General features: G+C 36.4%; 1 protein-coding gene across 1 annotated transcript in view; it reads right to left on the reverse strand.

Moving 5' to 3' along the window:
* Positions 1–4,174: 4,174 nt before the first annotated feature.
* LOC107737056 (excitatory amino acid transporter 5-like) overlaps positions 4,175–15,269 on the reverse strand; it is a 39,023-nt gene continuing 27,928 nt past the window's right edge. The window contains exons 13-16 of the mRNA XM_016548460.1: positions 15,063–15,257; positions 11,130–11,264; positions 10,471–10,570; positions 4,175–5,158 (exon numbers count right to left, since the gene is read on the reverse strand). Coding sequence (XP_016403946.1) covers positions 4,895–5,158; positions 10,471–10,570; positions 11,130–11,264; positions 15,063–15,257 — 694 coding nt within the window. The 3' untranslated portion in view covers positions 4,175–4,894. The remainder of the gene's footprint in view (positions 5,159–10,470; positions 10,571–11,129; positions 11,265–15,062; positions 15,258–15,269) is intronic.

The raw sequence follows: 15,269 nt of genomic DNA on the forward strand, positions 1-15,269 counted from the left end.
TATATTAAATAAATAAAATAAAATAAAAAAACACCATGGTTATAGTTAAAACATAGTCTGCACCAACCATAGTCTAACCATGGTATTTGTAGTAAAACTGTGGTTATAAAAATGGTAATCAATGCACCAAAAAAACATGGTTACTACACCTTTATCATAATAAAACCATGGTTAATTGATTTGTATCTGTGTATACTTTCTTTGTTCCTTTTTTCTTTGTTTTGTTTGTATAACTGTACTGCATTAATGGTTTGATGTTTTGTACTGTTTAACAAAAAGAAAGAAAGAAATCAGAAAAAAATAAATAAAATTGCGAACCCGCTCCGAAGTCCCGATCCGAATCAAATGATTCGCAATATGCGCTCCGAAGTCCCGATCTGAATAATGACTCGCGAACCATCATTTCAGATCTGGACTTCGGAGCACATATTACGGAACCTTCAGTTCGCGAAATGATTCGAGAACCCTCCGAAGTTCCGATATGAATCAAAAGATTCACGAACCCGCTCTGAACTTCCGATCTGAATTATCCGATTGGAGAACTTCGAAATTGAATAATTTTGCGACGCAATTATTGAACTGATTCGGAGTTTCGAAAAGCTCCGTTTCACCCATCACTACGTGCTTTTTAAAATCATTACACACCATGTCGAAATTCGAAAATGAATGGCTCCTTTGATCTGGTTTTTGCTAGTGAATCGAGTTTGAGTTTGAATCAATCGGAGCGGTTCCAGCGTAAATTATTCACTCAGTTGAATCGGTTTGTCTGTTCCTCCGCTTTTTGCGCCTTCAGCTTTGTTAATACCACACTGTCGGCACTACTACTGGCTTAACTCGCTAGTTTTACGACATTAACTGAAATAAGCAAAAAAAGTATGTTTACAAAAATACAAAGAAAATGCAAACCAATTTGGGATTTACAATTAAGTACACTTACAATTATTTTAATGGACAAGCATATATTGGTAATAAAGTGGTGAACTACAGTTAATTTGAGTTATAGCAATAAGTTGACAATTAGTTTTATTTTATTTTATTTGTATTTTGCGAAGTTAATATAACCCAAAGCATTGTGTTGTATAAAAAATTAAAATATAACAATTTTGGTAGATTTACCATGCTAATAACCGTGGAACCCTGTCATTACAATCTATAAAAAGGGTTTATGTGGTGTTTTATCTTCGTAACACCACAAGATTGCATTGCAATCACTAGTAAACTGAATCATTTATGTTAATAAACTTTCTGCTAAAGATCTATTCTATTGACAAAGCATGCAATTAATTTATTAAAACAGCCATGTTATATTTATATATATAAAAAAAATAAATGACAACTTACATGCATCTGGTCCATTGATAAAGCCATGTCTCAGGTCATATGTTAATTATGGATCGCCTAACTGTCTTTAACTGGAAAATTAGTGTTTACTATTGTCATTTTGCATTATTGACACACTATTTTCCTAATTAATGCTGTTCAGTTGCTTTGACACAATCTGTATTGTTAAAAGCGCTATATAAATAAAGGTGACTTGACTTGACTTGACTTTTCACAGGCGTCCAATCACAGCTGACTTCCGGAAAAGGGGAAGTAACCAATGGCGTTTGAAATTACAATTAAAACAGCTAGTCCCTCCCCACGACTGCCAAAAATAAAAGTGTTCGAGCGAGCAAAAGCAAGCAGGTGAAAAAATACGGAGCGCGAGAATGAGGGGGATGATCACACGCGTGCGATGACACATATCCTCGCTCGCGAGGGCTTGTATTGCGCGCACAGGTGATGTGATGCTGGCAGGCTCCCGTTTCCTCGCGTGTGGATCTGTTATCCTCTCATGGAAGCAGTTTACTGTGCGCGTAAACATAACTGGTGCACTCGGTTCTTTTTGGCATAGATTTGCCGGCATAGAAGTGAATGTTAAATTTATCAGTATATATTGTAATAGATACTTGAGAAATGATTGTTGTATCTGATTGTATAGTCTTATTGCGGGGAAGTCGTGGCCTAATGGTTAGAGAGTCGGACTTGCAACCCAAAGGTTGCGGGTTCGAGTCTCGTACCGTCAGGGATTGTACCACGACTGTACCACGACTGAGGTGCCCTTGAGCAAGGCACTGAACCCCCAACTGCTCCCCGGGCGCCGCAGCAAAAAATGGCTGCCCACTGCTCCGGGTGTGTGTTCACGGTGTGTGTGTTCACTGCTGTGTGTGTGCACTTTGGATGGGATAAATGCAGAGCACTAATTCCTAGTATGGGTCACCATACTTGGCCACATTTCACTTTCACTTATAGAGTGATACTCAATGTAAAAAGAGCAAATGGGAGAAGCAGATGAACACAAGCAAATATATTATGTCTTTCTCTTCAACAGCATACATTTTGCAGTCGTAATTGTAATGAAATCACTTAAGAAATAACAGCTGAGAGAAACCACATTAATATGCATTAAAAACAAATGAGAAACCTTTTAGCGTTGATCGGCAAGAATGTTTTCATTGGTTTATTATTGGTTTCTGAATTTAAAATCAATTATTGTTTTACTGTACGTCCTCACAGCTAATAATTAAATGCAAATTATCATTTATTTAATTTAGTCTTTTCTTTATTATATATTATCATATTTTTTTTACTCGTGTGTTTTTTGAGGATAAGGGCATGTCATACACATTAGCATCTAATTTCGCAAGTGACAGGTAAATACTTGTCAAGATGTCGTGCTTGTTTGGACAAAACCTTTGACACCATCAATAAAAGGTAAGTCGTTTTTTTTTTTTAATCCTCCCTTTATATTTATTTTGCAATCCCAACTGTGCATAATTATATGTTTGTATTTAGCATAGCAGCCCTGCTGTTTTTCCTTTAACAGGTCACAGATTTGAGATATGGTTCTTGTTTTTGTCATTATGCACTTGCTTGAGGTTAGTGGTTTGTTCAAATCCCCAGTGCTAATTGTGCAAATACTGCTGCTAACTCATATCGTGTAAATAAGGTTTGGGTATTACCACACATTTATTAGTGATGTTTATTAAACTAGGACAAATTATTTGAAAGGAAAGAAACATTTGGAGTCCCCTGCATTATTGCCCAATTCATCACAAACTAACAAATGAGTGTGTATAAAATGCTTTATTGATGCATTATTTTCCACAGTATTAACAAAATATTGGCCCATGAATTCTATCATTAATTATCTACATACTGTACAGATATAATCTGAGGAAGTGGGGATATTTATTGTTTCACAGATGTGCTTTAATGCATCATACCCAGGGTCCAAAAACAACACTCACTAACCAGCAAAATGCCAGTAAATATTGGATTTTGGTGAACAAATTAAAAATGCATTTCCTTTTTTTTTTGTAGGAACTTGAATGCAGCATAATATATTTTTTTTTACTCTCTTGCTTTATCATTAACAACATTGTGCTTATGCACCTAATGAACTCAACAAACGTAATTTTAAATGTATTTTCTTCAGTATTTTCATGGTCTAGACTCTGGAGAGAACCAATCAGCTGTGCCATGTGATAATGATGTCATTAGGTCAGACTGAGTTAGACCTATCGGACTGCGCCATCTAGAGTTTCATGCCAGAACTCTGTGCACTGGTGCTACTTGGTAATAAGTAAAAGTGAATGTGACGTGTGGCCAAGTATGGTCTCCCATACTCGGAATTCGTCCAATCCAAGTGCAGCCATTTTTGCTGCAGCACATGGTATTGAGGGTGGAAGAGAGCACTTCAACAGGATATTATGTTTCTGATGAGTTAGCATAGCATTCACTGTGTTTTCGTACTTGCGTAAAGTATGTTTTTGGCCTAATTTAGCACACTTTCCAAAATGTGCATGACACATTACATACTCAAATTTAGTTTTGAATAAACTAGTTTCACAGTCCATATATGACTGGGATCGCCCTTTATTTAGTTTCCCAGCCCATACTCGGAATTTGTCCCATCCAAGTGCACACACACAGCAGGGAGTAGAGAACAAACACACACCCGAAGCATTGGGCAGCCATTTTTGCTGTGGCACATGGTATTGAGGGTGGAAGAGAGCACTTCAACAGGATATTATGTTTCTGACGAGTTAGCGTAGCATTCGCTGTGTTTTCGTATGTAAAGTATGTTTTTGGCCTAATTTAGCACACTTTCCAAAATGTGCATGACACATTACATACTCAAATTTAGTTTTGAATAAACTAGTTTCACAGTCCATATATGACTGGGATCGCCCTTTATTTAGTTTCCCAGGCTAGCAACTCTTACCTTGAGTGGTTTACTCAGTGCTTTTCAATATAGTCATAGCAATAATTTGCTGAACATTTGATTTACAGATGTGGCATGAGAACGGGCCTCGCTGAACGGGAAGAGGAGAATATCCAATAACATAAAATATTCAATATCACAGTCAACACTGATCTTCACACACACCTGCGAGCTTTACAATATTTTTACACGGCCTGCTTAAAAAGACAAGACAGAAAATATAAAATTATATATAAACTTGAGAAATAAAAAACACATTAGAGTACATAGCTATGTTGTATTTACACTCATGCTTTTTGACAGTCTTGCATTACGCTACAGGAAAAATTTTGCTCTCAAGGCCTTGAATGCATCGCGCTATGACCCATAGAAACAGGCTGGCTTGGTGTTGTGGACCCTGACCTGGTTTCTCATCCCATCCCGGCATTATCTAACGCACTGAATGGGTCAACCGGGATGTGCTGCCAACAGTGGCATTACTGGGGCAGTGGCCCATATGTGCAGGGTCAGACCATGTGTCGCCTGTCAGAGAAAAACGGAAAGGAAATAATACACGTCCCGTCATCCGTTCCCATGTAAGTGGATTCGTTTTGTTCGATCGATCTCAATCTGCGATTTCGATGGACGCTATACGTTAGTCTCCAGACCGTTCATGTCGATGGCACAATGGTCCTTGTCTCTGTGTTTCAGGTGCCGCGGAGGTATGGGTGGCATTTTCCGATTGGGAGGCGGCGGACGGACCCCTTCTTCCAGCTGCATGAGACGGGCCACGTCTGGAGAAATGTGCTCAGGTTTGCCCCCTGGTGGTGGAGGCTGGAAACTACCGTTGTTCTGCTGACAGTTCGGCAAACCCTGGTTAGTCATGGGCTTTGTTTCGCAGATGAGAGGGACCTATGGAGAAACAGGGAAATGCCAATTCAATATTTCTTCTTATGGACTGTATCTCTTTTGGAGAGATTTTGACTGTCCGACTATCAGAACAGTGTTGTTATTGTTAATTAAAACTATTAAAGAACATTTTTGTTCATTGAAATAAAGCTAAAATAAAATAGAAATAGTAGCTGAAAAGCTTTAACTAAACGAGTAACTGAAATGAGCTTAATTGAAAATGCTCCTATTTTGAATTCATCATCATTTGAATTATTATGAGCATAACATCTTGCGCAACAATTTCAGATTGAAAAATTAAACCTTCCTTTTGGTTTAATGACAGCAGCACTTGAGCTGACATCTGTTTATTTTTTTAATTGTTGATGAAGGAACCAATGTCTTGCTACACGACTGTCAGACTACAAAACAGTGTTGTTATCATTAACTAAACCTATTTAAGAACATTATTGTTCATTGAGATATCTGAAATAAAATAAAATATAAATATTAAATAATCAAAACTAAAACTAGCTGAACTGATAATGTAAGATTTAAAATTTAAGTTGAAGTATTAAAATTACTAACTAAAATAAAACTAATACTGAAAAAAACTCAAACTGAAATAAAAATGATAAAACTATTTATAAATATTTTTAAAACAGTAAAACTACACAATAAAATGTTTTTTTTTTCAAAGTTGTAAATAAAAAAAAAATGTAAAAAATTACGCTAAATGTGAATAAACATACAGAAGTAGATAAATGATGCTAAAACAATACTGTACCAGGATCGCAGCACTGCTCATATTACAGTCTTTTTGTTTTCTGTCATGTTTTTTTGTCCTAACAGCTAAAGCACAAGGTCACTTACAGTACATGCACGTGAGAGACAGGGAATTGTTCAAAGGGTTTGGCAAAAATGAGCAGCTGCTCATTCAAATCAGTGCCCCAAATTATCTTTTTATGAAGGGGAAATTTTCAGCTACATTTTTGCTTCATGTGCATTATGAAGATATATTACATTCTCAAAATGAATGCTTAATTACACCATTATTTAAGCAATATTTTATGTACAAACGTGCTGTTTGCTGAATATCAGTATGGCTTTGATTTGGCTGTGTGGTTCACATCAGTGATAGATGCAAGCGGGAATTTGGCTACAGATGGGTTTTCTGTTGCGAATATCATGTACAGTAGTGAGGGCATTTGAACATCTTTCGGTGGTGTGGAGTAGGGGTTAAATCTCAGAAAGACTCAAGAGAACCGAGAGAAAGCCATAAGCTATCATTATTTTGCTCTTGAGCTAATTTGTCTAGTCAAGGTGTCCATAAAGTAAGTGCACCTCAAGTTGCTCTTGGATAAAACTGTCTGCTAAATGACTACTTAATTACTAAGAGTGGAAGAATAAGATTGTCTAAGAAACATTCACATTTCTGAAGAATGATTAGAAACAGCCATCAGCATATGATGTACTGTACATATGCCTTCAAGACAAATGTTTTCCAAGCCATTCTCCATAAATTGGAGGCCTATGTGTCTATTTTGGTCCCATTTGTAACACATGTACATACTTTTTTCCACGAAACCATGTTTTTCCACCTCGTCGTGACTATCCTGTCTTTCTGTTTGTCGAAATCTGCATTCAATAGTCACGAACCCTCCTCTCGTCACTAAGTTTGTTCTGATTTACAAAACCTCAGAATCCTTGAGATGTCTTTGTGAGTACGAAAGGTACGAATCAAGTGACCTGTCCTATTGGTCAAGGAAAAATCACTGAAATCCATTTTAGTTTTTTTGGAGAATCGTGTTCATCGGTTACTCAACATGCTTGTTTTCCATTCACATGTACATCTCCTTTTATTCATCTGTGTAAAAAGTGGCGGAAATTAAGACATGAAATATCATTCAGTGAGGACTGTGGCCATGCAACTTGTAATTTTGAGAAACTGGTTCAAATGAGTTCTGTGAATTTTTTGTGTGTGTAGTGCATTTCACAATTCGTATTATTTCCAAAGCAGCTTTTCAAACCCCCACAGCGAGGACACAACGGGAGGAAAGAAATCTTTAAGATGTTTAAAAAATAACCTTGGGAGGATTGAACTCAGTCTTTGTGTTTGTGTGTGTAGTTGTGATTGTGTGAATATATGCAGGTGTTAGTGTGTGTTTTATTCTATTCAATTATCATTGCATTACATTTCCAGAAGTGTTTGGGCTGGTTACATAAAATTTCAAGCAGTGTGACATGCCGTACTGTATTGTGTATATATCAGGATTTCCCAAACTGTGGATTGTGAAGTTGATAAAAAGCTAATAATTAAATCATAAAAATGTTAATTAAAATAAACTATTTTAAAAATCTAAATAAAACACTTAAAAATGATTAAATGTTTTGTTTACGTGCATGTCATGTAAGACAACTGTGAATGTGAATGTGTTGTTAAATTATTGAACTATTAACATTAATTTACTTGAAGTACCCCTAGAAATTTTAAGTCAAGGGGTTCAGCTGACAAAAGCATTTGGGAATCCCTGGTATATATTGTACTTAAAAAAAAATATCACAGTCCAAAAGTCTGAAAAGTTTTGCATTCGTCATTATTCATTCATTATCATTAGTCATTTTGCATAATTATTATATTATGAGCACAACATTTTCAGCAATAATTTCAAATTGAGAAATTAAACTTTTTGGTTTAAGCACTTGAAGCTGACATCAGCAAATCTTACAATTTACAGGGCTCAACTCTAAGGATTTGTTCTATTTAAATTTTACTTGCCCTGCCAATAGTTTCACTGGCCCTGCCAAAATAAATAAATAAATAAAATAGTTGCTATTATCATTGTTTTTGACTCATGTTATCTTTTATTCTAATAAATAAGCCTAACAAATATCAAGTTCAAACATTATTAAAGACAAGTGAACTGTCAGTAAATAAGAACAAATGAACAAATTACAGCAATAGCACAACTGAATGGAACAAAGATACAAATGAAATGATGCTGAAACGGCAGACAGACTGAATGAGATGCAGATTCACTCTCTGACAGCAGGTGGCGCTTATGGAACAGCAGAGATACAGCGTTTCCTTGGTTACCGCTGTAAACAAAGCAGCCTTGTGCTTATTGACACTTATTAAATGCATTATACATAGGCAAAATGAAAAGCAATGTAAACTTTTCTGAAAACAGCCAGTTCCCCCCAGAGATACATTCATATAAACCCCTACCCCAAATTCAGTATTTAGGATTTTCTTAAAATATTTTATGCATCGTGACCAGTGAACTTGCTCTGCCTGCTACAGTATTTTCTCAGCGTCTCTGGCCTCTCTTAACGGCCATTTACACACTTTGTAATATTTCCACACAAATGACATTTTGGAAAATGATTGCATGCAGTTTGTGTGCAAATCTGGAACAGAGATTGGCTGAAATAAAACAAAAAAAATGACTGGTGCATCTGTACTCCACTGTATAAGTTAAATATAGATGAATCACTGTTAAAGCTACAAAGTTACAGTACTTGCCAAGATGGGTATTTTGACATACTTTTGTGTGTATTTGTCCTTTCAATGTGCACTGAACACACAGAACTCAGCGCATGAGTACTGAATGTAGTTTTCTTTCGCACAGGGGCGGATTTAGTGAATTGGGGGCCACAGGCAAAATATAGGAATGGGGCCCTATCTGCACACATTTACCTCAACCTTGAGGTTCCTTTTTTGTTGCGATGCTTGCTGCTACAGAATGGAGCCCCATCGTTGTGTTCAAATGACATTTTTCATGTACATGTTATAATGGCTTGCTTTCACGTTGTACACCACAAAATAGCAATTGATTTACAGTTGAGATACAGGTTTTCACAAAAACAAAATGAATTATAAAATTATAAACCTCACAACTGTGCCTTTAAACCATTTTTTAAGAAAATGTATTTATTTATTTATTTATTGCCTTTTTCAGCATCATTACAGGTACCTAATGCCGTTTGTCATTAAGGAACACTGAATTTGAATTATGCTGTTAAAATAAAATGTCAAAACCAATTTACTCCATATTAAAATACAAAAATAAAAAAGACAAATGAATAAAATACATCTTAACTATGCACAAAGAATTTGATTAAAAATCATAGTTATTTAAAAGTCTACACATATAGGGAATAGGTGATCTCCTGTATTTTTTCTAATACAGGAGATCACCTATAAATCAGAAGTATAAATTATTATATTAATTTAAAAGGGGGTTATATGGGTGGATTTTCACATTGGTCTGAACAAAAACTGTAGACTGGATTATTGAAAATGCACATTAATTTTCTGCCAGTAGGAAACTTTTCTGAAAGCAGTCGGTTCCCCTCAGAGATTCATTCATATAAAACCTTGAATTAGTGAGAATGAGAAATGTGTGTTAAAATATAGCCTATATTGACGAGGAAAGTCCACTGATGAGTTACCAGCATAAGCCTGTGTGCCTGGGCTCAGCCCAACTGCCTACACTCTCTAAAGGCTGTCTAATTCTAAATTTTAAAATACATTTATTTTTAGTTATTTAAACTACAAATTTAAATCAAACTGAAAAAATCATGAAAACGAATTATACATTTACACACCTAAGGATTATATAATCCAAAAAAGTAACTGTGTATGTGTCCTCTACTTGGGTTCTTCTCATGAATGAGTAAGTTGCATTTAAAAAAATAAACATATAATACACACTGCTTCTCAATATATACTTACAGCTTCAGGTGCATGATATTTTCATTTGCTAAAAGCAGGATACACAAGAAACACATTCAAAGTATACACGCAGATGGTTGTTGTGGTAATAAACACTGTAAACAGCAACCGTTCGCGTGTCTGTGCTTAATGCGCATCTTGTATATGAAAAGCATTTTAGGGGGCCCTTGGCTTTTGGGGGCCCAATGCGGTCACCTACCTTTGCAAATGGGTAAGTCCACCTCTGCTTTTGCGTCTTGCTTGAATGCTTTAAAATCACTTGAATTTTTTAATTAGCAAGGCTTAAAAACACGTGCAAATGATAAACTTTCATGACAATGCAGCAGTGGCCCGATCAGGCCAGTGACAAATTCGTCAACTGTCCCGAGCGTCTTTCACGCTGGCCTCAGGCAGTCCTCATTTTCGAGCCCTGATTTACAGTGAAGTAGTGACTTAGAAATAGCGCAGATATTAAATTATTTATTTAATATTTTAAACAATAATAATGAAATAAAGATATTAGATTTTTGGACACTACTATATATATACAATTTATCTTAATTTAAAAAAAAAAAAAAAAAGATTATTTGTCAACTTTTTTTTTCTTCAGGTAACTCACCCCATCTCCCTCTTTAATGAAGTCCTTTCTGCAGATATGGGCCATGATTCCTGTGGCCAGAGCATCTCCCATCACATTGACCATGGTGCGGAATCGGTCTCTGAAGAGGTGAGGACAGACAGACATGCTAAAATTAACTTAATGCATTTTAAAGACACAGGTGGATAAAACATAGTCAGGATAGATACAGATGATGGATAAAAATAGAGCATGATGGGAAATTTACAATCAAGTCCAAGAGTGACTGATTATTTGTCTTTCAACCTGTGCCAAACTCTAATTTTTGAAAACTCTGATTCATGTGACAACAGTAAATACATTTTTATGATAATAGTGACCATTAAAGAGTGAAATGCATTTTTGTGAGATAATTTCCTGTGCGCAACATACACGGCAGTGTAATGAAAAAGTGCAAGGTCTCAAGAAAAGTTGAACTGCTTTTAACTCGACACAGCATTTTAAATATGAAGCATTCATGCTGCAAAAGAGTGCAATGCTCAAATACGTCCACCTAGTGCATGTTTAAGTAGAAAAAGAAAAAACAATGGAAAAGCAGCAGTAGACTGTAAAAATGCATTCTGTGTGAACAGCCCCTAATGGAAACTGACAAAAATTTGCACCTAAATGTCCAAAAATATCCAGCACATGCCAATACTTACAGGGCCCAATCAACAGCGATGATGAGAGTGATGTCATCAGTGGGCAGTCCGACGGATGTCAACACTATTACCATGGTGACTAGGCCGGCCTGTGGGATCCCGGCTGCACCGATGCTCGCTGCTGTTGCTGTAATACTGGAGAACATGGTAAACAAATCGTTACACAGCAAACAAAATGTTATGAAGGACAAACAACCTCTGTAGCATCTAAAGACCATTTAGAGTAAATACATGGTGTACTTTATATTTTGGGAAACACTATTTCTTTATAAAGCTAATCATAGGCCGGATATATTTGCACAAATTGCATGCATTTTATGAATGACAGATAACCAGCCTTCATGCAAACAATATAAACACACAAAATCAAACACAGAATGAGCAACTGAATAAAAACAAGCTCTTGCATGCCTGCTTGCATGCATACGCAACTCATGCACACTCGCAGGCATAGAAGAACATCAGTCAGCTCGTGTGTCACCCGCTCAAGGTTTAACAGGAGTTTTAATGCACGCTGCTTCACTGAGGAATAACATCTATCCATGTCACGCTTCGATCCACACTCAACGGGAAGAATAAAAGATGCTCTGACCTTCTCTAGTGACGTAATGAGTCTCTAATGAGGAACACTGTTTGGTTTTTTAGATTGACTATGAAGTTTAAATATAATAACATCAGCGATTGACAGTTTTGGGGAACGTTACTTTTAAATACAACTTTTTACAATAATTTCCTTGCTCATTACAAAAGATAACTAATTACGGAAACTGACATGCTAAGTTATAGTTGCGTTAGGCCTGTTGTGACCTGTTAATTGAGCATTGCAATCTCCATTGCACTGCTTTGCATGCACGTGTAAAAGCTGTGACCTGTTGCTTGGGCACCGTAATAAATAAGAATTTCTTACCTGTTAATTGAGCATGAGCAGTGCAATAAATAGACATCTCCATTGCACTGCTTTGCATGCACGTGTAAAAGCTGTGACCTGTTGCTTGGGCACCGTAATAAATAAGAATTTCTTACGTGTACTGAGCGAATGCAGTAACCTGTTAATAAGAGTAGCACAATAAATGTGCATCGCTATTGCACTGCTTATATGTAAAAAGTAAATGTTATGATCTGTTAATATGGACATTGCAATAAATATGTGCCACTATTGCACCGCTTGCACGTGCAAAATCAATGCAGTAGGCGATTAAACATTGCAATATTGTGCACTGATATTGCATTGCATACATGTGTAGAATGAATTCTGTTACTTGTTAATGCTGTATGTGTGCTGCAGTAAGTATATGCTGCTATTGCTTTGATTACAGTGTGAATGGTGTAACCTGTTCATATAAGCACCACGATAAATGGCAGTGAATGTGTGTCACTATTGTGCTACTTATGTAAAGATTAAATGTTGTGACCTGTTAAAATGGGCATTTTGATACATATGTGCTACTGTTGCGCTGCTTACACATGCAACGTGAGTGCAGTAACCTGTTATTACAGGCACTGCAATAATGTGTGCTCCTGTTGTGTTGGTTACTTGTGTAGAATGAGTGCTGACACTTTTGTGCCACCATAAGTATATGCTGACATTGCATTAATTACAATATGAATATTAGAGTCGCAATAAATGCATGCCGCTATTTCACTGTATATGTGACTCAATTTTGTAACCTGTTAATAGGTGTTGAAATAAATGTATTCTGTGCTTACGTGTGCTGAGTGAATTCTTTAATCTGTTAATATAGGCATTGCAACAATGTGGTATGAAACAGACTCGTTCAACCCCCAACACTGGCAGCACAGCATATGAAATCTAGAGATGAGTGAGAGAGATGGCTGATGGATTTTGGGAAGACTGGGAAAACTGCAAAATAATCCTGTGGTAAGACAGCCATGTGACAGCGGCGTTTATCCCTGTAACAGCGCTACCCAAATGCTCTCCGGCTCTCTATCCCTGTATATATCTCTATATTTCTTTATCTGACCTTCCATTCACAAAATTGTGAGGTCATCGCAGCACTCTATGGTGTAGTGCACAATCACATAGTGAACTCTGAAGTATGCACTTCGATTTATGTGCTTGGTGTTGGTGTTCCTTTTAGTCCAGATGGGACGACGGGAACATTTATGGCGTTCAAGACCTGAGGGCACCAAAGCTCTGAGATAACGCTGCATACCAAATAATCTAGTGAATGATGGTTCTGTCAGGCACGCATCACCACATCTGTGCAGCGGCGGATGTCTTGTGCATGCATAAATACACCCCACATGAGCATGTGCACGCACTCACATGGATGGAGGATATGTACAGTGAATGATTTGAAAAACATTTGTATTATTACATTACACTATCACCTTTTGTATTACATTTTTTGAGCAGGTCCAGTAAATGCATATTGTGAGCATGTCACAGTCAGCACTTTTGCTGGGAACGTGCATCAAGCTTGACAAATGTCTTCAAACAATGGGTGAGTAGTTCACTTCAAAAATACATATTGCTTCATGATGTGTTTCTGTTTTGTAATGCACTTTCAACATGTTCTCTGCTGATTTCAGCAAAAATAGTCACAGAAACTCTGTTATGCATTAGCATTCTGCTTAAACAAGCAGTGTGGATACTTTAACATTTAATATAGGTGCCAAAATAAATACACCCCGCATGCAAGTGTGAAATAAAGCAAGATCAAACAAGGCAATATGATTTATGAATATGAATATGCATAGACTACCAGTTATGTTTTTTCACTGATTTTATAAAGATGTCAATATGCGTCTGATTCACACATGCAACGGAAACAGTAACACAGAGCTGAGGCATGGCAGAAACATTTTCCTTTTGTTTTCAATGACAATGTTTCCATTAAGGGCGTGAGATGCTTCTGTAGCGCATCCTTTCAGATCCATCAATGCAAAGATGGATCTTAAGTGGTTTTGAGCTCTTTTCATGTGAATATCAACAGCATCTCTTTGTAGCTCAGAATGAGCACAACATGAAATTGTGGATTGGTGATATACATAGGAGAATATTTATATGTTGTAGGTATAGGTAATAATAATAATAATAATAATTAATAATAATAATAATTTATGCATTTAGCAGACGCTTTTATCCAAAGTGACTTACAGTGCATTCAGGCTATACATTTTTTTTACCAGTATGTGTGTTCCCAGGGAATCGAACCCATTATCTGTGTTTTTTTTCTCTCAACAATGCAATTTTTGACTTATTTTCAGGTATGACTTAAATAAATAAAATGTTGCAAAAGCGCACAAAATGACACTTAAATAAAATATAAAAAAACCAACAGGGGTCTGTTAAACGGAGAGTTTACTTCGTTTAGAGCAATGGAAGTCTATGGGATGCCCTTAAATCTATGTCTACATGTTTACTGTGTGTGTGTGTGTGTGCGCGTTTTTGTGACAAATGAGGACATAAATTTCATTAGGCATTATCGAGACAGTAATAAATCGCCTATAAATTAAATTGATAAATTAAAAAAAAATATAAAGTAAAATATATAAATATCTATTAAATAAAGCAATTTAATTTATTTCCTTCTTTAACAGGATCACTTCAACGTAGAAAAAGCTTTGAATTGGTAAAAACTTTTGAGATTTGTTACTTCCTCTTACTTATTCTAATTGCATAAATGATGGATTGCTATTACGTAATGCTCTTTTGTGCATCACACACAGCTGGATTAAAGCGTCTTTCGGGCCTCGTTCAGTCTCTGGATCATGAAGATCTGCATGTGCAGAACACTGTAAATCCAGAGCTTGCTAGTTAGCTGGAACTGATTGACAGAGGTAAATTTCTCATACCAGTGTTATTTTACTTAATAATGAAATATTTTTAATAAAAAAAGAAAAAAAAAATGGTTTTAACAACTCAAATTACTTACATTTTTATACTTAATCATTTGACAGTTTTTCTACCTGATAGTGATGATTTGGCCGAAGTCAAGCTCGTAGTTGTTGACCTGTGCGATAAAAATGGCTGCCACAGCCTCATACAGCGCAGTGCCGTCCATGTTGATAGTGGCTCCGACGGGCAGCACGAAGCGGATGATCCGCTGGTCTATGTGATTGTTCTCCAGCAGGCACTTGAAGGTGATAGGCAGAGTGGCAGAACTGCAAATGAAG

This window comes from Sinocyclocheilus rhinocerous, unplaced genomic scaffold (genome assembly GCF_001515625.1).
Source record: "Sinocyclocheilus rhinocerous isolate Xijiao unplaced genomic scaffold, SAMN03320098_v1.1 scaffold464, whole genome shotgun sequence".
In the NCBI taxonomy this organism is placed as follows: domain Eukaryota; kingdom Metazoa; phylum Chordata; class Actinopteri; order Cypriniformes; family Cyprinidae; genus Sinocyclocheilus; species Sinocyclocheilus rhinocerous.